General features: G+C 38.2%; 4 protein-coding genes across 15 annotated transcripts; 3 read left to right on the top strand and 1 right to left on the bottom strand.

Annotated features, from left to right (window-relative positions):
* Positions 1 to 692: 692 nt before the first annotated feature.
* Positions 693 to 2,444, bottom strand: LOC113777682 (protein rough sheath 2 homolog). Its single transcript, XM_027322844.1, has one exon. The coding sequence runs from the start codon at positions 1,920 to 1,922 to the stop codon at positions 747 to 749; it is 1,176 nt and encodes a 391-aa protein (XP_027178645.1). The 5' UTR covers positions 1,923 to 2,444; the 3' UTR covers positions 693 to 746.
* Positions 2,445 to 9,173: 6,729 nt separating this feature from the next.
* Positions 9,174 to 10,694, top strand: LOC113777600 (allene oxide cyclase, chloroplastic-like). Its single transcript, XM_027322748.1, has 3 exons — positions 9,174 to 9,724; positions 9,814 to 9,935; positions 10,079 to 10,694. The coding sequence occupies exons 1-3, from the start codon at positions 9,508 to 9,510 to the stop codon at positions 10,478 to 10,480; spliced, it is 741 nt and encodes a 246-aa protein (XP_027178549.1). The 5' UTR covers positions 9,174 to 9,507; the 3' UTR covers positions 10,481 to 10,694.
* A 2,546-nt stretch (positions 10,695 to 13,240) lies between these two features.
* Positions 13,241 to 18,523, top strand: LOC113776691. Of its 11 annotated transcripts, XM_027321746.1 has the most exons (9): positions 13,241 to 14,376; positions 15,248 to 15,535; positions 15,794 to 15,892; positions 16,532 to 16,612; positions 17,058 to 17,073; positions 17,162 to 17,221; positions 17,360 to 17,421; positions 17,827 to 17,870; positions 17,990 to 18,125. In XM_027321746.1, the coding sequence occupies exons 1-9, from the start codon at positions 13,443 to 13,445 to the stop codon at positions 18,029 to 18,031; spliced, it is 1,626 nt and encodes a 541-aa protein (XP_027177547.1). In that variant the 5' UTR covers positions 13,241 to 13,442; the 3' UTR covers positions 18,032 to 18,125. The 11 variants fall into 11 exon arrangements, 8 of the variants coding, with proteins under 8 accessions (XP_027177547.1, XP_027177546.1, XP_027177548.1 ...); XM_027321745.1 differs by lacking the exon at positions 17,827 to 17,870 and having other exon boundaries at positions 18,033 to 18,523; XM_027321747.1 differs by lacking the exon at positions 17,827 to 17,870.
* A 3,777-nt stretch (positions 18,524 to 22,300) lies between these two features.
* On the top strand, positions 22,301 to 24,507 carry LOC113777888. Of its 2 annotated transcripts, none has more exons than XM_027323118.1 (6): positions 22,301 to 22,377; positions 22,483 to 22,849; positions 22,922 to 22,966; positions 23,090 to 23,371; positions 23,526 to 23,689; positions 24,111 to 24,507. In XM_027323118.1, exons 2-6 carry the CDS (start codon positions 22,618 to 22,620, stop codon positions 24,372 to 24,374), a joined length of 987 nt encoding a protein of 328 aa, XP_027178919.1. In that variant the 5' UTR covers positions 22,301 to 22,377; positions 22,483 to 22,617; the 3' UTR covers positions 24,375 to 24,507. The 2 variants fall into 2 exon arrangements, with proteins under 2 accessions (XP_027178919.1, XP_027178918.1); XM_027323117.1 differs by having other exon boundaries at positions 22,305 to 22,377; positions 23,523 to 23,689.
* Positions 24,508 to 26,747: the final 2,240 nt, after the last annotated feature.

Raw genomic sequence — 26,747 nt, 5'->3', positions numbered from 1 at the left:
ACAATTAATTGAATTACCTAAAATGCTGTTTTCAGGAGACGGGTGGGCTAATTACTGCGTTTGTTGATGAAAAAAAAAAAAGGAGACGGGTAGGCAAGTATTTAACGCTTGCGGAACTCCGGACTAGGTCCAAAAGTCCTTTTCTTAATGCGTGGAATGGAATCAAAAGTCCCTGCCCCTGCGTGGACTTTGTCCAATGGTAAACCCTAAAAGCTAAAGTTAAAAGCAGGTCCTCCAATGCAGTCCTCTCTTCTTTCGTGATGCTTTCTTTTCTTTTGCTAACAAAAATGTGGAAACAGATTAGACATCACACTGCAGTATAGCACCCCCTCAGCAGCTTTCATTATTATCTTTCTACCCCTCCATAGGCACCCACTCACTGCGACCCCGACCGCAGGACCACCCACAGCATCTTCCCAAGACACTACTTTGTCTACGCTATTTCAAACAGCACCAAAAATCACAACAAAATACTAGTTGTGCTGCTTTGCTTGTATCCTCTTATACATTGAAATTATTATTAATTTTTTTTTTTTAGCAGTCTTCCAGTAACAGGAAGAAGAAATCAAAAAACGAATGAAGCTAAAAGAGACATTTATTAATACTCTACTTATATTATACTTATGATTCAGGAACCATCCAAAGTAAAAACAGAGACCATGCATAAAATCGCATGCAAAAAGACACGGGAATTGGTAAACATGAAAATTGTCCACATCTTTTTAGTACTAGAACTAAATTACTAATTAACGCAAGTCCTTAGCCAATGTTGTTGTGAACCCATGACTGTGGACGCCAATTTGTTCAACAAGCTTAGCTAACTTAGCATGCTTACTGCACCATGCTTCCATTAACTTTGCTTCTTTAGCCTCGGCATCTCTCTGCAATGAACTCAGCTGATCTCTGTACTCACTTTCAAGCCTTCCAAGAAAGGCCATTTCTTCTTGCCTCAAGCACCTTATCTTGGCTTCAATTTCCTCCATCTTTTCTCTTCTTTTCCGGGCCTTCTCGGAATCCAGCTGCTGCTCCAACCGGTTCAGACGCCACGTAGCTTCTTTCTTGTGCTGAACCCAGTTTTGTCTCCCTTCTTCCAGCTCTTTACAGCACTGAATGAGAGCGCCCATTTGTTGAACCGGAAAGAACCGGCTCGGCAAACCCATTTCCGGTTGAACCGGGTCCAGGACAGCCGGTTCAGATGGTGAGAGAGTGAGGCTGACCGATGGAGATGGAGTGGAAGACGATGAGGTCAAAGAAGAAGTCGTTGTCGGGGTGATATTCATAGTATTCATCCATGGAGGGAGGGTAGAAGACGGAATTGTCGCAGCCGAACCATTCATCGGTTCTGTTATCGCGACAGAACCAAGAGAAAGAACCGGAGGCGGTTCGGGAAGGGAAAGGTTAGGCATGATAGCGGGAGGCAATGGAAGGGACTGGAATGCAAAAAGTTTTGGCTGCACGTACTTCTCTGCGAAAGTCTCCAAAATGTGGTCGTACTTGCCAGCTTGAACAGCTTTTTCCGGTGAGGCCCTGCCGGAAACGGCGGAGACGGCAACAGGGTCGGTGTATTCTTGGCGGTGCTGTGACTTCTGGAGCTGCTTGAGCTGTTTTTCTTTGAAAACCTCCCACCACTTGCCTAGTCTCTTGGCGGTGCGGCCAGGGACTTCAGCAGCAATCTTTTTCCACTTGTTACCGTACTTGGCTTGTAAGGAAATGACGAGGGATTGCTCTTCGGGGGTTAAAGAGCCTTTCTTGATCCCAGGTTTGAGGTAGTTTTTCCAACGTTCGAGGCAGGATTTGGGGTCTCTGTCAAGATTTTTCCCCATGCGTTGAGAGATAAGATTCCATTCTTTGGCTCCATATTGTTTAACGTAGGCGCGGAGGAGTGCGTCTTCTTCTGGTTGCCACCTTTGCCTCTCCTTCATCTCCTAACGATAATAACCATTTCTGCTGCAATTCAAGAGGACCCCGAATGGTCACCCTTCTGTATATGACATTTCCTTCATTTTTTCTTTCCCTTTTCTATGCTTACAGATCGATTTACGAAGGAAAGATGATTGTAGCAGAAAAATGTTTGATGTTGTTTGGTGTTGAAAGGAGGGGATCTTTGCTTAACAACTGAGACGCGAAGAAAGGCGAGGGGTTAAATAGGACTGGTCTAGTAGTAGGGCTTTTTTTCTGCGTTGTGGGAAGGGGGGGGCGGGGGTTTTGTATATTCCGTAGGGAGGTGAGGGGAAAAGTTTGGGATTGTTATTTGATTGACACACACTATTCTATTGGGATCGGCTCCCAGCGAAAGATAACGCGCCAGGCCAGAAATTGTTACCCTACACGTACGTTTCTTAAACCAGCAGGTTTTCTAGTAGCGAAACAAATTTGTAGCATGGGAACGGAAGAAAAAGGAAATCCAACAACTATTTCCATACTTGGTCAGGCCGAAAGGTTTTTTCTTCCCTTTTTTGATTGAAAAGAAAAAGAATTGTGTTGCGCATATATGCATGTCGTAGCTTAGAAAAGGGATCATGAGAGTGAAGGTGTTTAGGAGGAAAAAAATAAAGAAGAAAAAAAAAGGAAAGGTGTGTTGATATTTGGTACGTGATGCCGTCAAGGAGAGTACTAAGGGGTTGGAGGCTGGGTGGCGGTGGGGCAGACGGGTACAGAGGGGGCCTGCAACAGTGAGGGGGAAAAGTGTGAGTGGAAGGGAAAGGGGTAGGGGTGGTGTGTGGAGGTGCAGGGGGCGGTCAGAGTGAGTCAGAATTGTGGTGGACAAGACAGGACAGTGAGGCCTAGTTGTGTATACTGTACCACTGGCCCTCTTTCTTTGCTGCCGCATCTGCGTAGCTGCTAAGGCTCCCCTCTCCCTCTCTCTCTTACTATTAGCCACTTGGGGAAGTAATAGTAACAAAGATAGAAAGATGCCAAAGTGCAATATTAGCTGTTCCAAACTACTACTGACTCCTTTGCTCCTTAGTTACTAGGGAAAAAAGAAGGAAAAGATATCCTTTTTCTGGGGATTTTTCTTTCATCTTTTACAAGAACCGTGGTGCCATGCTCCAATTATTTACACAACATAAATGGGAATGCCAAGGACAATGATAATTTTCCCATGGGGTTCACTGCTCAGTTGGTAATGGCCCAGCACCCCGCCCCCACCCCCACCCTGAACTGTCTCCATCAGCCGCTTGCCTTTTTATCAAACTTAAAAACTTGCCTCTGCTCTAGCCTCTTAATGAACTCCTCCTCCTCCTCAAGGTCAAGGGTCAAGACCCTCACCTCCCCAGCGAAGCAGCAGTACACACAATTGTGTGGGTACTCGTGCTCCTCTAAGTTAACTTTCTTTTGTTTTTAACATGCTCTCCTGTCATCTTTTTACGTTTCTTCAGCTGGTCTGTCTTTTCATGCTCTAATTTTGATTTAATTACGTCTTGCATTTCCAAAGCCAATAATGGTTTGTAAATCAGATTGACACGAACGTCGTCAATCTTGTGACGAAACTCGTAAGAGATTAGACTCATGATCAGCAAGAGAATACTAAATTTGGAGCGGATAATCTCAATTCGTTAATCACGTGATTATCGAACTTTGATATAAAAGTAGAGGACGCCACAATCTAGTGTGATTCTAGATTGATAAGTCACAAACACCTCAAGAAATTCTAAAATATTCAAGAAGCCTTGGAGAAACCAAGAAACTCTCAATTTGTACTGTATTAATTGAATGATTGAATGAATAAAACATGATCCTGGATAGGCTATTTATAGCCATACAAGTAGAAACCTAAAGTGAATTAGAAAAACATGACTAAGGTTCCTTCATTTTAGGAACCTAGAATTCGGCTCCTATATTTTAGTTAGGCTGGCCGAATTTATTCCTTGCAACAAATGACTAACCAAGACTCTAAACAACTAAACAACGGCTAAACCAATATGCGAACTAGAGAAGGGTCACTTGTCGTCCTCCTTGACTCGAACAACATGGACAACCTTCAATCCTTCATATTCAAGCCCCTCAATGGCGTCTTGGTTCGTATCACAGATCATACTCACTGTAATATGGAATATTAATGTGCTGAGACAATATTAACACTCCTCTCCCCCTTCAAACTCATAGCTAAGAAGTTCACCCTTTTTTGGTACTAAAATGGTGTCACGTTGAAAGACAATTTACTTGTACTATATCTGCCTAGCACACCCTTTCCTTTAGATTCTACTGAATTTTACAATACGGAGCCACAGAGAGAGACAGAGAGTTACTGTGGCGTTTGATTGATGAACTGTTCCCCTTTAAGATGGTTGAAGATGACATAGAGATTTTTTTTTTTTTTTTTTTACCCTAGATTGCAACTGCTTAAATTTTGCAATTCATGGAGTGACAATATGCAGCATTAATGTTAACGTCAATGGCGGAAGCACTAGTGCTCACATTTTTGGGATGTGAACCTACTTTTTGAACAGTACCTAGTATGTCTATCAATAATCTTTGCGTCCATTTGAATTGTTATTTTATAAAATTCTTATATAAAATAAATATATTGTATTAATTTAATATATGTAAAATAAAAAAAAATAATCACAAAAAATTTGTCTTGGATGATCCCAATTCCCAAATGAGACCTAGTCGATTATCATCGGAGAATCAGCAAACTCTACCGTGGCAAGATATGCTAGTTTATCTACCGCAACTATTAATCATAATAAAGAGTAATAGATTATACAATACAGAAAAACTAGCATTATAACATGTGCTATGCACGAATTCATATTTCAATTCAAAACAATACTTATATATTATAATATAGGATAAAATATATGAAAAGGCAAAAAAAAATCAAAGAAGTGTATGTTTGACATGTTAAAAAAAGTTTATTTCGTAAATACAAAATGAACTTTCTTAATTTTAATATCTTAAATATGTTGAAACCAAATTATGTTAACCTATTGTTTGTCAATACATGATAACAATTTGAACAAAATAATTTAATTTATAACGACTTACATGATACAGCAATTGTAAACTTATTTATCAATATATCATGCTATACCCATATATCAAAATTTTTAACATTAAAAATATAAAGTATGACTAATTCATTTTCCTTAATTTTAAAAAATAGTTTCGCCCATATTGTAATCCTAAAATTGTTGAGTGCTTATAGAATAATGTTCTTCATAAACTTTAATGTAGATTTAAAATAATCTTTGTAATTTTAAAATTTTCAAAATTGTTAAAAACTATTATTTTTTACCTGCTAACTAGTTATGTGCTGCTTTCTATGATTTTCAGACCTCTTATCACGATGTCATTCTTTCTGTCATATCCCCACAATCATATCATTTATTTTCCCCTCTCTCCGTCCAATATTGTAATAGTTCACCGTCCTTTTTTTTACTGCTCCTTAACTTGTCGTTATTCTCTTTCCCTCCCTCCCCTGTAGCTAGCTTCTAACTTTCTATAATTATCACCCAATTTCCTATTATTTTCTTTGCAGCAATCTTCCAAACGCCTTAAATTCATAATTTGCTTTTTAAGGCTAGTAATACTTTATTTTTTATTCAGTGATTTCATAATTTAGAATTCACAATTGATACCATTATTAACATTTTAAATCCATGATCAATTAATATTATTTTCTATATAATTTGTCCTTTCATTTAGGAAAAGGGTTGGGACTTGGAGCCTGGGGGAGGTACAGAGAGGAGCGTGGGGAACACGTGCAGAGTGGAAGGGTGTAAGGATGAATTGCAAAATCCCAATGGGAAGCGAGACCCATCAACGCATTTCTCGGATCTGTTGTAAGGGAACCTCCTTTGTCTTTGGCTGGTGCCTGGAGGCTGGAGGGGCCCTTTCCTTTCTATCACGCCCTACGGCCCCTATCCTATCTCTATATGTATATGTCGCCCTCTATGTGGTGCGTGGCGGACTTCCTCAGCCTCAGGTCTTGAATGCTTTTCTCCTCTACCCATTAATCTCTCTGTCTTTTCTTTCTACGAGTTGGGGTTACCCTATAACTGTGATCGTAATCTAAATTCTAATCAATCTATAGGACAGGATGGTAGGTTAAGCTTACTAAGGCACTAGGTGCCCACGACACCTAGTATGCTAAAAATGGGACAAATTTTGAACTTTGATGGGCCATTTAACCGTTTTGTTGAGCATTTTTTTGATTTGATCGGTGTCCCAGTTTAAGTCAAGGTGTGGAAAATAAAATGAAAAACAGATTACTGAGTCCAAAAAAATATATATATATATATATATATATATATATAGCCTACAATTTCAATAACTTTTCCACGTTTTCCGATGGAAGTGCGAAAAAAAAATTATTAAGAAAGATTTCTTTATGCACTTTTTTTTTCCTCAATAACTTACTTTGCTATATCAATGTGTCGAGATTGCAACGGAGATTAATTTTAGGGAAAATCGTCCAAAACGTCCCTCATATTTTGTAAAATAACTTTTTTCGTCCCTCACTTTTAAAAGTGTAATTTTATGTCCCTTACATATTCACATCGGTCAAATTTAGTCCCTAACTAGGTTTCCGATCATTTTTTGGCCGGAATCTATCATGTGCAAGGCACGTGATCATTTTTTAAGGGTAAATTTGTCAAATTATATTTTACATAATCTGATCTATAGTCCTCCACATTTTATTAAATAAATTTTTTCGTCCCTCACATTTCACAAAATGAGTTTCTCCATCCCTCACATTTCAAAAAATGAATTTTTCATTTCTCACTAATTATGTGTGTGAATACATTTTTTTTAAACACGTGTATATGTCTATTTGATTTTGCTTAATAATAATAGTATAAACACATGTATGTAATTGGGCCCAACTTGTGGGCTATCTTCTCTTTTTGTATGATTATGACTAATATTTACCAATAGAACCTTAATTTGCATATTCTTATTGTATTTTGACCGAAAATAGTTTTATTGGTCAACTTGACAATGAATGCAAGATTTTTTACTAGCTAATACCAGATGAAATCAAATGATCACGTATAATATATGGTATTCGTATTGTTAAGTGAAATCAAATAGACACATACATATATTTATGCTGTTCGTATTATTAAGCAAAATCAAATAGACATATACATGTGTTTAAACAAAATGTATTCACACACACATATATATATTTTTTAGGGTTTCCCTCACACACATAATTAGTGAGGGATGGAAATATTCATTTTTTGAAATGTGAGGGATGGAGAAATTCATTTTGTGAAGTGCGAGGGATGAAGAAATCATTTTATAAAATGTGAGAGATGAAAAAATTTGTTTTATAAAATGTGGAGGACTATAGATTAGATTATGTAAAATATAATTTGACAAATTTACCCTTCAAAAATGATCACGTGCCTTGCACGTGATGGATTCCGGCAAAAAAATGATCGGAAACCTAGTTAGGGACTAAATTTGACCGATATAAATATGTAAGGGACATAAAACTACACTTTTAAAAGTGAGGGACGAAAAAAGTCATTTTACAAAATATGAGGGACGTTTTGGACGATTTTCCCTTAATTTTATATATATTGATAATGTATATATTAATTATGAGTTTGATGTTATTTGTATCATTCTATATCTGGTGTTGACATATGATATGCTTCGAACTTTGAACCAGTTAATACATACACTAATGAATATAAAAATTTTAAGCTAGTCACAGTATATTAAAATATTTTAAATAATTTTCAATCCAAACAAATTGAACCACACACGGAAAGGGGCAAAGCTGAGATGCAAGATTTTACTGCGCCTGGATTGCGAGTTTTTCAGGAAAATCATCATAATATATCCTAGGCACAATTTTGATTAGTCCCAAATTGCCTTCAATATTGGGATTTAGAAACTCGTTGCAGACTCTGTTAGGTTTGAAATTTTACCATATGCCATGTCATTTTTCATTCAATAAAACGCTATACATCTATTTCAATCAACAACTCAAGTTTGAAGTATTACGAAAACATGTATCTATCTGTATATCTATTCACTAGTTGATCAAGTCCAATGCAACTTGGGAATCGGTTTCGATGATCACTTTCCTAAATCCCTTGTCCCATGCCACCCTTCCAGATTGCCCATAATTCCGCTGACACGTTGCTTGCCATCCCTTCCATCTTCCCATTTCATCTCTAGTTACTTAGCTCTCCAGCAGCATGGCTCTACTTGCAGAGAAAGTTAAGTCAAACTTTTTCTTTGGGTACCAGAGCACACGCAAAAAAAGCTCAAGGGTCCATGAAAAGAGGCTCACCGACCCAATTTGACTTTAAACAAAACTAACCGGCCACGAGCACAGAACAAAAAAAAATGAGTCCATGATGCACATGGGCCTATGTGGCTTATGGTCAGGCTTTTAAAAGTAGTGAGTGACCCACACTGTTCTTGTTTTGAACTTTAAACATGCCTTCTTCTTGGTCTCTACCATAAAGGCCGACTAGGGCCCCACCACATCCATCGGTTCGGCTGCTCCTGGGACCTGACATTTGAGATTTTGGTGGAAACGACAGGGGACAAGAACAGAACTTATCTTCACTAACATTTTATTAGCTTCTCACTTTTTCTCTTTTTTTTCCTTTTTTTTTTTCCTGAGAACATGAATAACATATTATTATTAGCTTTATCATAAAATGGTGAGGCGACTTTGAAATAGTCCAAGTGAAATTTCGGTGCTTCGTTGTATTGCAAGCGTAAGCCCCAAAAATCAGTTTTGGTTACGTTTAAGTGATCTTAATCTTGGTTTCATGTAGAACATAAATCTGTAGAAATTGATCAACAAAAAAAATAATCAGTTTGTTTGGCTAATGTATTATTTGAAATAAAACACTTTTTGTGGTACGATGTATATGAGATAAAAAGATGATTGAAAATATTAAAAAAAAGGTAGCATCTTTAAGTAGCACTAGGTGATTGTAATTGGTACCGGCACTAGGTCTAATGTAGCATCTTTAAGTACTGCTCGAGTTTTCAGCGTGTGAAGTAACAGTACCAAAGTAGCAGGACTACTGCATTTTCCTCTGCTATAGCAACACTTGTCACATTTGTCAAAACCAATTTTCATTACTTTTACCAATCAGCATGGACTTATCTCAAAAGCTCCCCTTTGACTCTTGTTGAATCTTCAAAGTCCACATCCCATAATCAACAGTTACTACTGCTGCTCACTTCTCATCAGTTCTCACGCACCGCCAGACATGTTCGCAAATCGCAGCGCCCATAGCCATTAACCAGAGCCGCAATAGTAGTTCAAAACCTACGCACTAAACCAATAACACGTTCCACAGTCCATACCGTCCAATCCTATAAGCATTTCATTTCCCACATTTTTATTCACTCTCCAGTTCACACACACACATATATATGGTCCTCCCCTGGCAAAAAGCCTGCAGCCTTCAATCAGTTTGATCAACCCATCAAGTTTTCTCAAGAACCACGCTCCTCCTCTTTATCAAAGCAGTAGTGCTGTAAAACTTAGAACAGTGTATAGCCCCAGATTACACCATGGCTGCCGCTTCTTCAACCTCCGCTGCTTTCAGGGCCGCTTCTTCCTCCGTAAAGCTGCTAACCAGCTCCTCCCCCACCGCCCAAAATATTCTTAGCTTTAAGCCCTTCTCTAACCCCTTGATCTCTAACAACTTTCGCCTCACCGCCAACTCTGCAGCCACCTGCAGATCTTTCACGTGCAAGAGCCAGAGCACCCCATCAGACTCAACACCAAGTAAGTAGTATTTTTTAGCTTCTGAGCCGATCACCAATTAAACAAATCTGGTTGGTTTAATCCTCGACTGTTGTGCACTTGGTTTTCAGCTAAAGTTCAAGAACTGAATGTCTACGAGATCAACGAACGTGACCGCGGAAGCCCTGCCTTTCTGAAATTGAGCCAAAAAGACGTTAATTCTCTAGGCGATCTCATCCCTTTCACCAACAAAGTAAAGCAGCATTCTTTTGGTTATGGGATAATTTTTTCCCTCTTTTTTCAGTTTTACTTTCTTGAAAAATATTCGTCTGATCAAGCGCATGCAAGCACTCAAATTGGAAATCAAGCGTCTTAACAATTTTTGGTACGTCACAGATATACAGCGGGTGCCTGCAGAAACGGTTAGGGATCACAGCAGGAATTTGCATTCTGATCAAGCACGAACCCGAGAAAAAGGGTGACCGGTACGAAGCAATTTTCAGCTTTTATTTCGGTGGCTATGGTCACATAGCCGTTCAGGGGCCTTACCTGACCTACGAGGACACCTACCTAGCCGTGACCGGTGGATCAGGGATTTTTGAAGGGGCGTACGGTCAAGTCAAACTGCAGCAGCTTGTGTTCCCTTTCAAGCTGTTCTACACTTTCTACTTGAAGGGTATACCGGATCTACCTAGTGAGCTACTGGGACCTCCGGTTACTCCGTCGCCCGCGGTGGAGCCATCAGCTGCTGCAAAGGCTTGTGAGGCCGGGGCCACCGTTTCCAATTTCACAAACTAATTGATGACGACGATGGACCCATGCTGTGATGATTAATTATTGCTGAGTCTTCTTTTTGTTCCTTTGGTCCTCCTTTTTCGACATGTAACGTAGTAAACTATAGAGCCCCGCCACGCCATTAAACAAAAGGCTATTATGATTTGTTGTACTGGTCTTCTCGTGGTGGTCTATGCAAATAAAAGTGCCTTTCGGAAATTGGTGCAATTGTGATTCGTGACGTGTTTTTCTTTGATTTGAACCAATTTTATTTTTATTGTATTGGAACTTGAAATTGACTAGCACTAGCACTAGCACTAGCAGGACGATATTCAGCATTGGAGTACTATTATCGTCTTCTTCCTCCTCCCACCAACCACCGCCACCTCTCCCAAAGAAAAGGGCAAAAAAAAAAAAAACATTTGAGTACCAAAATGGTTGTTGTAATCATCATATTATGTAGGAAAAGTTTTGGTTAGTATAACCAAATCATAAAATTGTGGTGTTACGGGCAATAATTTACATCAGAAGTTAGAAAGACCCACCAAAAGCCGTTCATCTGCGTATAAGATATATTGCTCGTAATTTTCTGTGTTCGTGATCTATACAACAGTTTTTTTTTTTATCCTTTTTTCTTTAGAAGTGAAAGATTTAAACTCAGCATTTCTTATTTACAATTATATCTTTTTTTTTTTTACCATTCAACCCAACTTTACTCCTACACAACAGTGTTGAAATTAGCGTAGATTTCACGTGACAGGAAAATAAGCCCAAGGAGTCAAGAATGAGATGCCAAGAGTGCTAAAAACAATAGAAGCGAACTGTTACCATTAATGATGGTATAATATTTTATTACTACCTCATAAGGATTACTCTGTCATGCACCCTTATATTAAAAAAAGGTAACACTACTTTTTTTTTATTTTGTGTGCAAAAATTTATGAAAATTTTGGGGTAAGAACGATACATAATTTCATGTTTAGTCCAATCTTTCATTTTTATGTACTTAGTCCTGTGTCTTACTAAAACAGGATAGGAGAATCCGTCGAACAACATCTAACAAATGGGTAGCATTTATTAGTTTGGACGGGTTTAAGACGCGCGCGTGTGTTTTATTTCTTTGCTAAGGTTCAAGGGAATTGGCGTGATTCACCGCAAAGCTGATCCATTAACGTTAATAATGTCGCCAAGTATTGCCATTTTTTCGTTTCAAAATGGATAATTTCAAAAACATCCCCTGACGTTTCTAACAATTCCACTGTCCTCCGTTGAAGTTTTCAAAATATCGAAAACCTCCCCTAAAATTAATTAACAGATGACAAATCAGTCCAATTCAAATACAAAAACAATATAAAATTGGTATTAGGAGAGCGAAAACAATTTGATTCCACAACTACCCTCAAGTGTGATTGTAAGTGAAATTACTTGCACAAGTAATGCTCCGATTTCAAAATTGCGTAACTATTACCTCATTCATATAGTATAACCGAATGACTATATATTTCTAACTTTTACAACTACTTTATCAACTCAAAGTCTTATCTGCATATTGCACGTGTAATATTATACTATTATAACACATCAGTAACATGCTCTACTACAAGAGACTAAAATTATATAAAACCCTGCTACAACCAACATCTCAGTTAAAAAAGGATCATTTGTTGAATAATCTCAATCAAGAAATAAATTGTCATCATTAAAAGGTATTTTTATTTAGTAGCATACAACCAACAATTTTTTACCTATATTTCATTCAACACCAACACCTATTTTCCATGATAATAAAAGTAACAATCAAGATGAAAAAAGGAAAAACACTATAATTGAATACCGATCATTAAATGAAGCAAATCATATAGAACATAAACCAACTACATAATGTCATGTTTTTCATTTTTTTTTTTTGTTTGATCCAAGATATTATTTTCACTTATAGGGTCACTACTAAGCAATGATTATTAAGAACTACCCTAACATTTGCAATCAAATAATAAAATTTTTCAAAATTTAAGAGTAAAAAAATCTTAGAGGCTAATTTTGAGATGTTCACAACCAGTAAAATTTTGAGACCAAATTTTCTCTTCAAGTCTCATAAATCCTTAGATATGCTGAAAAAAGCTCCATTTCTCTTATTTCACAAAAATCACTAAAGTTTGAATCATTGCTTCTAGTCATACACATCAATTATCAATCACAAAAAGGTGAATATTTGGCCCCTTTTTGTAATGGCATATTAGAAACTTTTACAAAAAACTTATAAATTTTCATTATTTATGTTAAACTAGATTAATAACAATTTAACTAATCATGTAAACATAATAGCAAAATATCTCTTCAATTGTGTAAGTGATTAAATCATTTCTCCATGATTGATGCAATAATTGGACCCCAATCACCTGACAAAGGGAGGCTTATGATATTTTAGAAATATCAAGAGAAGACAGTACTGAGTTTGTTTGGACTGAGTTTATTTGGTTTGCAAAATTTATTCTCACAAATCCCAACCACCTTTTTATCTTCCCAATCACCTTTTTATCTCACATACATCCCATCACAAAAAGTGCTACAGTAAATATCTCAAATAAATCATCCAAATAAACTCTTATCCAAACAAACTCAGTGAGACTGTTAAAAACCTTTAGAGAGGTTTTTGAAATTATCCCTTTTTTTAAAAAAATTACTATTTAAATTCAGTAAAAAAAAAGGCCGAAAAAAAAAAGATATAGGATCAAAAGTCAACATAGACAAATTTCACTCTCTGACAATTGGCAGTGTCCCCGCTCTAACACAGCCCCTCCTCATGTTGCCAAACCGGTCAACGACGGTACGAAAATTTATTTTCTCTTCCCGCCGGCCGAACATCTCGGGCTGAGACATCACCTGAGATGTAGTAAACAAGGCATTATTTCCCGGCCAAAACCGCCACCTTCCTTCTACATTTAATCAAATTCCAGCTCCGATTCCCATTCCCGCGTTTCCCATAATGGTAACCGTCCAAGCTTGTCAGCTTAGCCTCCCAAACCCATCTTTCTCCTTCCTTGCCCAGTATTCTCCACCTCCCCACATCACCTCTTTCCTCTTCGATTCCAATTCCAACTCCCTCGCCCTTCACCATTCCGACACCTCTTTGTCTCTTTACCCTTCTCTCTCCCCTCTCTCCCTCTCTTCCTTCCCTTCTCCCTCCACTCTCGTCCCTTCTCCCACCTCCTCCGCTGCCTTCCTCCACCTCCTCTCTAACCCTAACCCTCGTTCTATTTTCATCACCTCCTCGCCTTTCCTCGGCGGCACAGCTGTTCTCTTCCGCTTCTTTATTTTTCATCCTACCCGGAAGGCGTTTGTGAAGCTCAAGGTTCGATCTAACCATACGGATTTGAGGTTCGATGATAACAAGTATGGCGTTGTTTTCGCGGTTTCTCATGGCGTTTCGGTGAAATTGGCGGGTGGGAGTAATTTTTTCACCATGTATTCTGTTTCGAATTCGAAGATTTGGGTTTTTGCTGTCAAATTGGAGGCGGATTTTGAAGAGGTGAAGTTGATGAAGTGTGCTGTGATTGATTGTGTCTTGCCGGTTTTTTCCATGAGTGTCTCGTCTGGGCATTTGATTTTGGGAGAAGAGAATGGGGTTAGGTTTTTCCCCTTGCGGCCACTGGTGAAAGGGAGGGTTAACAGAGAGGGGAGAGTGAGTAGTAGTATTATTAGGAGGAATTTAAATGGAGGAATGGACAACAAGGATGCTGGTAAGTTGGAAGTTAGCAAAGCTAATAAGCTGCAAAATGGGTTGGTTCAGGGAATAAATGGAATTGATCATGCGGTTCATTCTAGCAACTCTGGCCGCAAAAATATGGGGCCTGAAGGGGCAGTTAGTGTGGTTTCGAATGGCCAGTTTGAAGGAAAGATGGATAAGCGGTCTGAATCTGGTGAGTTCGTTGGTTTTGGTTTGGCGCTATTTAACTTTGTACCTGAATTTGAAAACTTTGTAGAGGTCGGATCTTTATTGTCGTCGGAGTGAATTTATATTGTGGGATTAGTTTTTTGCTTGCATTTACCTCACCATTCAATTGTCAGTCATGTAGTTTATTTGGTGCTTAGCTTGTTTGGAATCTTGCACGTGCTTGCAGTTACTGGACAAGGCTCTTCTTGTTTTAAGCATGAATGTTTTGACCCAAAGTACTGGCTTTTGGTTCTTAGTTGTATTGGTTTTTTAGCCCATCTTTAGATATATAATAATTTGATCACAAGTATGGCAACGAATGATGCCAAATGAACTGCAATTGGTGCTGGAAACCATGAATGTTGAACGTTAGCTTAGACATTTGCATTCGCCAGCAAAATAGTGGAGTGGATCAAGGGGCTCCAAGTTTATCTTTCAGAAGAGGAGAGAGATAAGGAATGTCTTAACTTGCATTTGGCAACTTTTCCTGTTCTTTTCAGCATTTTCCAAGTGCAGGTTTTATTAGAACTGCATTGCAGATAATGTTTCATGTTCTTAAATAGAATCTGAACCATCAGCCAATACTTTTGGTAGTATGACCTAACACAATTAAATATGGCATTTTGAAAATGGAAAAAGACTCTCTTGGAGTGGTAAAGAATGGGGCATTTGCAGCATTCACAGATGTTACAGCTTAGGCATTTCATTGGGTGGAATTACTTCTCTTGTTTTATTAATGTCGTTGGACGTAGCTTAAAATTCTTCTCTTGTTAACTAGAAGCCGCATGATTCTGAGATTTCTAAAAGTCTTCATCTCTCCATTGTTACAGCTGCTTATTGTGCGTTCTAACTTGCAGTGAAGCCGAGGACCATGACATTGAGACAAGATACTCGAGATTGGGGTGTGTGTTTCATAGCATTTAATGGCAAGCAAATTGAAAGTTTTCGATATGTCAAGATGCCAGTGAAGTCTCCAAAGGCAATATCAATCCATGTATTATCACTTACCAAGTTTCTAATCTTGGATTCTGATGGAGATCTTCATCTCATGTGCTTGTCCAATTCTGTGCATGGATCAGAATGTCCTTTTCATACAACACAGTTAACTCAGACCGCTAGAGTGCATAAACTGGCAGTTCTCCCTGGTAAGTCCAATAATTTGCAGCTATCTTTATGTTTAAGAATACCCGGATGTAATTTCTCGAGAACATGCAAAAACATCCCTGATGGTCCTCTAGATTCTCACGAGTTGCTACTTTTTTTTGGGGGGGGGGGGGGCTGAGGGCAGTGGTGAAAGGTAGCCATCGTTTGTTTCCCCAATAGTGCATCATTTTGACCATTACTTCATGATGAATTTGCTTTTACCATCTATACAAAGCTAAATGAATTTCCATCAATCGCAGGATCACAGATTATTTGGATATCAGATGGACAATATACTGTGCAGATGATTGTTCTGACTGATGAAGAGACTTCAATGAGTGGAACACTCGGAAAAGAGAGTGAGGAATTGCTGTCTTAAACACTTGGTTTTCAATTTGCACTAATCTGCTTGTGAAATTCTATTACTTAAACATCTTAGACTCTAAAAACTTCATAATTTTGCTTTGAAATGGGTATGTGCATCTGTGAGTATGGTCTGTATTCTATTTCACTGAGCTTCCGCTCTTCATGGAGTTGATTTTACATTTCTTAAATGGTTAAGGTATGCATAAACCATCCACCAAAGCAATGTGATTCTGCTTCTTGGTTAAGAATTGCTATGTCTCTAAAGTTTTTTTTTTTTTTTCAAGTTTATTATGTACTTTTGTTACGGTATTTCATAGTAGAGTGTCATCATTATTGGTATCTGGTCCAAAACAATCTGGATGCTTATTGTCGTCATTGTCTGGAGCCTACTGATAAAAGATTCTAGCTTAGCACTTTCTCAGATGCTAATTAGATTTTGGTTCCAGAGGCGACCCAGCCCTCCTTATCCACCCACCCCACCCCACCCGCCAAAAAAATAATAATAATAAAAATGTTGCATTTGTTTAAGACATTAAAAATCGGCCTTCTGTTGCATTGAAAAAAAATAGTATTGAATAATCTGTTTTCAGGGTGTTACTGATAATTATTGGTTTGATACTTTCGGTGGTCAGGTACGCAAGCAATATTTGTCAGTGAAAAGATCCAAGAAATTATACCTTTGTCTGCCAATGCCATTTTGGTTCTTGGGCAAGGTATGCTGTCTTTGAAGTTCTGATATGATGTTTTCTCCCTATTACAATTGAGACTTACTGAAGATTGTTGTCGTGTACTCATTTGAATTTCCTTCGCGTGTTCTCTACAGTTGCATGGTCTGGTGACTTTTTTGAGGAAACTAAAAGGTTTTTGTTTGTGCTATGACAATTTTTGGTGAAAATTAGATCTTAGGACTGCCTTTTCGTGTACTAACAAAGTTTCAGCAAGTTTCTTTCTTGCTTTGTTGAGAAGAATGCAACTTCTTTTTGGCTTATCATGGTAAATGTTGCATGCATATTTATTGGAGTAAGTTGTGGTTTTGGTTGTTCTTTACCATTACAGCCATACTTGCACATCTCCCTTTGCTTTGTTTTTTATCACAAGTTTATACCTTTGACCTATGCAGGAAGCATGTTTGCTTATGCAATTTCATGATTGTCTCAGGTGGTTTTGTCTCCAAGTGAGTGCTGTTCTTTTTTGCCTGAGCAACTTTAGTTTACTTTTGAGAGATCTAAGTTTAGTGCCTGACTTTCAAATATATTTTATAGGCCATTAGTTATCCAGAAATGGATGGTTAATTGGTGCCTGTTGAGTTTCGTGGGTGTTGAGTAAGTAGTTTAAACAGTTTGTTATTCTGATCTGTTATTTTTATTCTTACAGATTAACTTTGAAGTTTGAGTGAAAATGTTAAAGTTGGCATTTTAGGTTTAAGCCTAACAGAATTACATTTGTAACTGTGTCTGTAGTTTCAAGCTTCAGTCATCCCAATACGTAATGGAATACATCACAACCAGGACAATGATCTCGAGTAAGTATGATTTTGAATTTTGATTAATTCTTGGTGCATCTAAAATTATAAACTGCCCTCTACATGAGATTCCTGTGAGTTCTCATATTTTTGGGGGAAGTAGAGAGTTTTCGATGAATTCGATTGATATTGGCAGGGAAGAATTGACCAGGTTTATTGGCTACCATTGATATTTGGTCTTGTTGCCTAGTTGAATATTGGTTCCTGGTATAACAGGAAAAAGTTGGCTATATCTAGGATAAACCCTGCTTTGAATTGTAAGATTTTGAATGATGCAATTATCAGCATCGCTTCAAGAATTCTGATGTGATAATGCTAGCTTTGTAAAACTTCACCACTGCAGACATGGTATATTTCAATTTACTTGCCCCTTAGCTTGAAAATGTTATAGTTTGGATGGTGCAGGAATGGTAAAATTGACAACTAGGTCTGTGGTTGGTTCACTTAAGGTATTGTGATAGGCTTGGTATTAGCATCATCTATTGGTGGAAAAGCGTTGGCTTGATTTCTTTTACTGATGCACTTTCTTAATTTGGTCTAATGGAAAAGCTCATCCTTTGTTGTACAGTCAATTTCATCCATTTCATGCAAAGCTTCTGTGTATCATTAAGGATGTAGTAGTGTGGCTGTCAGCAGAGTTCTGAAGCTTGAGATGTTCAAGTCTCTCATCAAGACATCAAGCGAATGCTACGGGCCTGCTGCTTGAGGAGCCTTGGCTGTTGATTTGCTGTTTTACAAGCTCTACCGGTTGGGTGCTCTCATTTTTTCTTTCTATTGGTGGAGAAAATCAGCATTTTATCTGACACTCTTTAAGGTAAGGGGTAGCTCCGCATTGTATTGGCAGATGATGTTAGATTTGGACCGCTTGTTCAGCGCCTTATGCCATCTCTGGCTGCTATGGAGAGATTGCAATTAATATTTCCCAAGTGTAAGTGCTCGGATCGGGCAGAAATATGTTTCTGCAGTGCATATAGAATGTTATACTTGAAACTGTTCACTTGTCATAACACTTGTTTGTAGCAGGGTTGTTTCCTCCACTGGGTACATATCTGAAGGGCGTTACACTTCAACAGATATATAGTTGTAACGAATTATTTATTTATAGGTTACCTATCTTGAATTTTATTACTTAAATTATTGGGTCGATCAGATGACCGACTCAATTGCTTTCCTGGTTGGTGCCGTCGCATGGGAAAACATCTCGTGAGATTTTAACTTCCTATTGCTATTCCTGTGCCCATCCGGGGGCATTGAAAGTTCTTTAGTACTACAGACTATGTTGTCTGGTAATGTAAGGCCTAGACATTCTTCCCCAGGAAATGCGCTATTGAAGGAAAGTAAGACTTCATGACATCTCTTTTATGGCCCACGAAAGGTGATACTCAGGAATAATCCTAATCCGATAAGGCAACAGGCTACGGTATCAATCTATGGTCCTTATATGCGTTGGTCCTAGCTGCTAGAAAATCATCAAACCAACGGAGCCAAGCCCAACGTGTTATGTGGTATAGGGGTGATTTCAATTCCGTGACTTGGGGAAAAAAATGGTGGGATTTTGGCCAGTACTGATCAGTTCCTCCAACTCAAAAAAGAACTTGGAAGTTAAAGTTGCTGGTCATTTTTGGATCCAGTGGCAATTCGGAGCAAATCATTCATCTCTTTTTCCTTCCTCATGGGCGTGTGACAGGATGCTCTGGCAGGCATGCGTGTTACCGTGTTCGTTAGGGCAAGTGTTTGTGTGGTAGGGTGGGACTAGTTTTTGCAGTTGTTTGCGGAGGTCGCATTCACGTTGGCAGTCTTGAAACGAAACTTGCTGCGTCGAATATTTTGCACATTTGGAATTTGAATTTTAAAATTTTACAATTCATTTCAGCGGTTGCAGTCAGCCAGTTAACGCCGGCATCGACAGGGTTGAATGTCGCATTGTTGCTTGATACGAATTGCCAATTTAAATTATCAATTTATTCGAGCGGAGCGGATGATTTTGTTGAGGACAAGAATCTTAGGGGTAACATGTATAGAGAGTAATGGAACTCGTTCTAAGGAAGGATTGAATGAATGAGGCAGGAGGCAGGAGGAGACAGGAAACAAGTGACCTTATCCGCTGCTGGTGTGAAACATACTTTTGCATAAACACGAGACAAAACTGAGGGCGATGAGTTAAAAAGTACTGCCCGCTGCTACGCTAAGGGTTGGGGGCGGGGGGGGGGGGTGGGGTGGGGACCCGGCTACTCATTTCATTTCTCATGATGCTGAAGATGACAACTCCCAATCCACATGCCAATGCACATGCACACCAAAATAATCATCCTCCATCCCCTCAATTCCACTCCAAAAATCTCAAGCCCACCGCTGAAAATTACCTTTCACTGATTCTACACCATATCATCCACTTATTTCCTTCACTTCTTCAAACCTGGTGTGGGTTTTTTCGGTAAAATGCTGTACAATATCTCTAGGCCCCTTCGTAAAAGTTGCATTTTCCACAGAAACGGAAGTACCTGCGCTGAATAATTGAACTGCTTGTCCGTCCAGGCAACTTGTGCTCTTTATCACTTCCGTCATCCAAATTGACTGGATCAGTAAAAATTCTGAATCACCGTCCAAGGATTTCTCCGTTACGTCCTTGTACTATGCTTCTTTTAAACCTACCTTAAGTTAATTTTATGGATTAATCTTCTATACACTTACAGTGTATACACTTTCATCATTAAATGCATGACACATAATACGAATTTGAATTTGAAACTCAAATTTTATACATGTGTCGTCGTATATCCAACCGTGATAGTGTATACACCGTCAGTATATATAAAATTTATTCTAATTTTATATGCACTAACGGCACATGGGATCCTCATTGCCATTTGTTTCAGTGTCATTTCTATATTTGTGCAAAGAGTTTTATTCATTTAAGTTACCATGTACTGTTATTTAAATTTCTTCTACCCTCACGTAATAAATGAAACTAGGGTTGCAAACAAATCGAACCACTCGCAAGCCGATTGCGAGCGGCTCGAATCCGAGCACGACTTGAGCTCGGTCAACATCGAGTTCGAGTTCGAACTCGAGGTAAACAAGTCGAACTCAAGCTCGAATTTAAAAATACTAAACTCGTTAGCTCGCGATTCGATTCGAACTCGATTATATATATATATATTTTAATAGTAAAATTATATTTATATACATAATATTTTATTATTTATTAAGAAAAATTATTATTTTATTTATTTTTTAAAAATAGAATATTTTTTAAAAAATTTTTTAAACTCGAGCTCGAACTTGACATTTTGAGCCAGTCAAGTTCGAGTTCGAGTTTTGTAAAATTATATTGAGATTCGACTCGATTAGATCGAAATTCGACTCGATTCGGTCATTTGTACCCCTAAGTGAGACTGCCACTTGATTTGGCATCAGATAGTGGCACGAAGAATCCCAAGTGCACTAACGGTGTATATATTACTTATTTGTGGACTCTACTCTAATATACGCACTATCAGCGGGGCAAAAATAACCTTTAATAAGTTGCTCTCGACTAAGGCACCGTTTGGATTGAAGGAAAGGGAAAGAAAGGATTCTAGCGGAAAATAAAAGATACGAGAGCATAAGAAGTCTGAGTTCATTCAAATGCCCTTTCCCTTCATTTTCGTCCACTTTTGGATGGAAAGCAGGCCGACAAAAAATGACGAAACTTTATCCCTTCCTTTCCCTCAAAAATCATTCAAAATATCAAAAATCCTATCCCTCTATTTCCTTTTCTTTTCCTCCCATTCACTCAAAACAAACAGTGCCTCACTTGATGATTACTCTTTTTTTTTTTTTTTTTTCCCCCGTGATGATTGAACCAAAGCGTCTTACGGCTTTAGGAGCTTACCTGTCAAGCGCAGTTCCCCTCGGGCCTTTTCTGTATATTTTTGTTTTGTGATAGACATGGGACCATAAAATGAGCGACTCCATCCTTTTGTATTTCCTCCCTCTCGAAATTGTCCCTGCATTATACTCTTGGGCTGCATGTATGTCAAGTGGATTTAAATTGAATGTCACCCATCTCATTTGGTAAGTTGAAGATAGGAACAACGCCCAGGGACAAATGATCTTTCCGTTATTTGATGTCCCAAAACAAAAAACAAAAACAAAATGACAAACGGAAAATGGGAGCCAAACTGACCTGTGTGTACCACTGCAAATGCAAATGGCCAAAAGAATGAACAACAACAACGTCTAACTCTAGTTCAATTGATTTGCAAAACCATTTAAACGTATACATAAGACATTCCATTCTTTTGGTGTTTCCTTAATTCTTTGGTTTGCGGTTGACAATTTCCAATTTCCAATTTCCAAAGCAATCGCCTTCACTGAAGGGTCATTTCACCATGCAACGTATCAATACGTGAGAGCTATGATGGACTAAAGAACATGGAAAATGAGATAACATAGATTTAACTTAATCGGGACATGGGATCGGTCATCATCAATTTCCTGGCTATCAAAGCAGTTAGCCTGCAGCCGATTAACTCACATCTCAAATTAGATCTGCATCAACTTCAATTTCCACCCTGTCTCTCTGCAGAACATTAATTAATTGCACTGCTGCATCAGCCTTTCAGGACACAGCTAGCCAGGAGGATAGTCTATTTCATCTTCCAGTTTAGCAAATGAAACCACAATACGCTGTGGGAATGTGACCACACCCTCTGTACAGTCGCTATAACTTCATTGGCCAACTATGAGATCTTTATTGTATTTTTCCTCTATAAATACTTGTGTATTTGTTATCCCAAAGAAGGGCCACTAAATTTGAATTGGAGGGCTACAACAAACTTCTTCCATATGTGCATATGCTCCAACATTTTGATATAAAAGCCATATTCTGAATAAAATCTTGCATGCCAAGGTCCATCCTGGTGTCCATGTGTCAATTTGGTATTAGCTTATCCGGCTTGTACCGCATAAGAAGTAAGAACCCTGAACCCCCCCCCCCCCACCACCACCACCACAAAAAAAAAAAAACCGGAAGTTTATTAGTCTCTGGTTGAAGAATTTGAATATCTTTTTTGGCAGGACTCGAATGGTTTTGAATGGATACTGTCAAGCATCTTTCTGTCATATTTGAAATTCAAGTACTATAAAAGTGTGCAGTAAGTTGCTACAAGGTAAAGGCGTATTAATCTTGAGAATCAGCATTTCCATAGTGACATGGCATCTGCGATGGAGCCATCTCTTACTACTCCTATAGGATCAAGACGAAGAGATGAGTCTGAGTTCAACTTAAATGAATGGGCTCTGAAGGCTCGAATCAGCCGCGAAAATACAAGTTCAAGAAGATTCTCAGCATCAAATATTCGAAGTTTTAGAGAAGATGCAAGGTCCTTCAGATCAAACATAACCATTTCTAGTACAGCTTCTTCTCCCGGCTATACCCTTAGAGGTAACTTGATTAACCCCTCTTCTTCCTCCAATCAAATAATTGGACGTCTTATTAACGTCTTCTTTTGCTCAGAGGAAATCGACCCTTCGACATATTCATTCACCAATGCACTTAAGGGTAAGATTTTGTTCATTTTCAAGCAAAATTAAGTCCAGCATGTTTCTCAAGAAAGCTCTCTTTTTTTTTTTGTAAAAAAAAAAAAATCAACGTTGTGGTGAAGAATCTATGTCGTTCATGCAGCATTGCAAGCGAAAACAGTGTATAGTTGGGAGCACTTGTCGCCTGATGGGTTGGCTCTTAACTCCAAGTGGAATGAAGCAGAGAAGTATATATGCAACCCCTTATCTGGAGAAGTTCCATTGGAGTGTTTGTCGGCAAAGACACTCAGTGCAAGATCATTTCGCAACTTAGCCAGCAGAATTACAATGTCTGCACCGCTTATTTATCCGACTCATTCGCGACAATATGAGACTAAGCCAGCTATCACCATACATGAAGATGAAGTTCAAATTCAATTCCAAGGTAGTAAATTCATGTTCCTCTTGCCGACCCGTAGCATTAGAATTGCCAGTCTTTTAATTTGACCCGTGAGTATGACATTATTGTTTCAAAACTAGCTATCACCATCCAATATTATGGTCTAAAGTTCGCTCGTGTTAATAATATCTAACTGCAGAGAAGAAAATGCGAAGCATGAGTACTAGAGACATTGGAACTCAAAGCACCCCACCTGACTTCAGTTCAGATAGTCCTAGCCCTGCTCCTACTCCTTCAATTGAAGAAAGGTCAATAAAGCGTAGCGACTCTCCGGTTTCTAGTGAAAAAATTAAATCTGATGTGGTAAGTCACTGGTTACCGCTTAATGGCTGGCACAATCTTCCAAGTAGTACCTATTGAGCAACATATATAAGTTTGAGTGTACTTGGTACGAGAAAGAAAATTTGATTGCGTACGTGCTTCACGTTAACCAGCAATGTTATTGTATGTAGCTAGAGATTAATTAATATGGTATTCTTTGGAGTTACTTCAAAATCGAACAGGGTTTATTTCAATTCTGTTGACATTTATATTTAAGAAATGGGGATTTTAGAATCCAACTTGAATAGTGAGGTACCGTTTTTCATAATCCTTCCACAGTTTTAACCCTGACTTTAGTCCAAATCAAAATTTATTTATCTGGTCGTTCCGAATTGATTTCAATAATTATTTCCAATTCCCAGCTAATTGAATGAACTGAAGCTCATAAAAATAAGCTTTACAGGTGGGAGAAGTGAAGGAAACGTCAGAGGAAGAGGAAGAAACCAAGAGAAATGGTGAAGGAAACAAGACGAAAGCGAAGCAACAAGTTGGATGTTTGTCGTGGAGTTTGTGGAAGAGAAGAAGGCAAAGAGAGAAACACAAAGCAGCAAGCAGTAATAAGAAGAAGAATGTGCTTGTTTACTGCATGAATGGGTGTCAAAAGAGAGCAAATACTACTACTACTATTACTACTGTTATTGTTGCGTCGGCCCGGCATCAGAAATAATCCAACTTGTTCCCTGAATTTTATTTTTCACTCTTTGGGTGAACCCTATATATGATCAAAGATTATTAATTAGTACTATATCTTTCTATTTTCAGTGTCATAAATTGGTGAAGGTGAAGACACTTTCATTTCATGGTTACTTCTTGAATGCTATGGTTGGAATGCGAAATTAGTTCTTCTGTTACCAAAGTGACGTCCAAGTTTTGTTTTTATTTTGGTGGAAGTGGAATAAGCTTTGAGGTCTCACGTGCATGTTTTTTGTAACTTGCTCGAGAATTTTGGCACAACCCCTTCTCTATTATCGGCCCTCTTGGATCCTCTTTTCCCTTTTCCCCTTTTTCATCCTCCTTTCCTCTTTTTCTCTGGGACTGCTCGACAAATTGACGTACAACCCTTGTTTGTTTTTTTTGGTACCACCACCCGAGGAGGTTAGACTTAGACATAGTGGAGAGCCATTATTGGAAGTAAGGAAGGAAGGAAGGAAGATGCTCTCTGATGCACAGTCAGTCGCGTCATATCGCGTCGTAACAGGAAGCTTGCCAAGGAAAGGGAAAAAGAGGAGCAACAACGTAGGGAAGCAATAAAAGTAGTTCTTTTCCTTAAAACAGGAATAGAATGAATGCACCTGCAACTGTGATGCTTTGATAGGGGTCATGTGCTTGCTTTTCTGGCTGAGTGGATTCCTCTGGTCTATTGCATTTTCTACTTTCTTTCTTACAGTTTCTGAGCCCTTTTCCGCTTTCCCCAGCTTACTAATTCAGTCAAAAGATGAACCATACATATAATCCAACACAGTAGTAAAGTGTTTCATTCATTTTATCACCGCTCTTGCTTTTTGCCTTTTGTTTGATCATTGATGGATGAAATGTTGTACTTCCTCTTTCAATTCAATGAATGGATTTCCGTGAGATTCCATCTGTTCTGCACAATTATGGCAGTCACGACACGGTGCATCATGTCGTGGGTGGTCTGCTAGGTAAAAAATGGTAATAATAATTTCTGGATCTCATGTACTTTTTTTTTTTTGGTCGACACAGGGGTGTCCGGTTCAATCCTTACGAGACCCGACTAATTCCCTGCGATCCGGATCCGGCGCTCCAACCCGGCCCGAACACGTTAAGTGCGCGGAGGAATCCAGCGTAGCGGAGACTCGAACTTGTGACCTCAAGGATCACTGGTGAGAGGCGCTACCGCTGGACCATTCACGTGGGGGCTGGATCTCATGTACTTACTACTACAATTTAATACGTGACAATTTGGCTTCGTAGTTAACATATCATTCTTTCCAGACTTCAAGCATTAATTCACCACAAGGGGGAGTGTTATCAAATGACAAACGTAATGGCTGGCTGCACGAGTTTGCGTAAAAGCGGACACAAGAAATGATTTTGTTAATGCAACCCAAGTGTTCGCTGGATTCTATCCATGCACCAGTTTTTAGGAAGGGTGTTCAAAAAACATCAGGAAAAATCGACCGATTGAATTTTGGATTTCGGTAAAATCGAAATATAGTTTATTATTATGTTTAATAAAACAATTTGGAAACGAATATGAAAAAATGCTTCATCAAATTATCGGCCGAATTTGAGAAACTTTAATAATATATATTGTTTTTTATTATAATATTATATATATGTAATATTATAGTATTATAATATAATGTTATATATATTATATTAGTTACATATACACGCACACACACACATTACTATATACTTAATTCGTAATTCGTAATTAGTTCAGTATTGACTACTAACTACTTATCTGGCATAATATTACTAGCCAAATTGATTCAATTTTGTTAGAAAAACGTATCAGATATTATTTTAGTGCAACAATTTTTTTAGAGAGAGATAAAATGTCTTAACTTAATATTTGACATTTTAGATTTAAGACAGTACTGAATTATCGATTCTCCAGACGAAATCCAATTATTGATATCCAATTTACCAAACTAAAACTTAGATAATAATTGAATATTGGTCTTCAAAAATTAATTCCAAAATTCTCAAAAATTTTTTTACCAAATTATCAATCACCGGTTAATGAACACCCCTAGTAGTTTATACATTGTTCTAATTATTTCCAAAAAGAAAAAGATATTCTCCAGCAAACCCGTCCCCTTCTGGGACTAAAATTAACAGTTTTTTAAGCAATTGTGGAATGCAGGATTCAAGTTATTTCCCTCCATGGCAACAGAGGTAGGAATAGTTGCCTTAAAGCAAAGGTTCATAGTCATGATTGGCCAAATTTTAAAATTTCAAAAAAGTAAAATTCAGATTGCATGGTATATATATATAGTTTTTTAACGTTGTGTATGAAAAAAAATATTTTTTTTTTGTGTGTTCTAATGATTTATATTGTTGAACAAAT

Source organism: Coffea eugenioides, chromosome 7, assembly GCF_003713205.1.
Source record: "Coffea eugenioides isolate CCC68of chromosome 7, Ceug_1.0, whole genome shotgun sequence".
Classification (NCBI taxonomy): domain Eukaryota; kingdom Viridiplantae; phylum Streptophyta; class Magnoliopsida; order Gentianales; family Rubiaceae; genus Coffea; species Coffea eugenioides.
The sequence above is the reverse complement of the archived record's forward strand: the minus strand, read 5'-3'. Positions and strand labels throughout refer to the sequence as shown.

Bases quoted from the DNA above. Each gene is read 5' to 3' on its own strand.
- LOC113777888 (XM_027323117.1), top strand. From the start codon at position 22,618: ATGGCATCTGCGATGGAGCCATCTCTTACTACTCCTATAGGATCAAGA. The intron at 22,850-22,921 runs GTAACTTGATTA...TCTTTTGCTCAG, and splicing joins TCCCGGCTATACCCTTAGAG to AGGAAATCGACCCTTCGACA. The intron at 23,372-23,522 runs GTAGTAAATTCA...AATATCTAACTG, and splicing joins AGTTCAAATTCAATTCCAAG to CAGAGAAGAAAATGCGAAGC.
- LOC113777682 (XM_027322844.1), bottom strand. From the start codon at position 1,922: ATGAAGGAGAGGCAAAGGTGGCAACCAGAAGAAGACGCACTCCTCCGC.
- LOC113777600 (XM_027322748.1), top strand. From the start codon at position 9,508: ATGGCTGCCGCTTCTTCAACCTCCGCTGCTTTCAGGGCCGCTTCTTCC. The intron at 9,725-9,813 runs GTAAGTAGTATT...CTTGGTTTTCAG, and splicing joins CCCATCAGACTCAACACCAA to CTAAAGTTCAAGAACTGAAT. The intron at 9,936-10,078 runs GTAAAGCAGCAT...GGTACGTCACAG, and splicing joins TCATCCCTTTCACCAACAAA to ATATACAGCGGGTGCCTGCA.
- LOC113776691 (XM_027321745.1), top strand. From the start codon at position 13,443: ATGGTAACCGTCCAAGCTTGTCAGCTTAGCCTCCCAAACCCATCTTTC. The intron at 15,536-15,793 runs GTAAGTCCAATA...CATCAATCGCAG, and splicing joins TAAACTGGCAGTTCTCCCTG to GATCACAGATTATTTGGATA. The intron at 17,222-17,359 runs GTAAGTAGTTTA...CTGTGTCTGTAG, and splicing joins TTGAGTTTCGTGGGTGTTGA to TTTCAAGCTTCAGTCATCCC.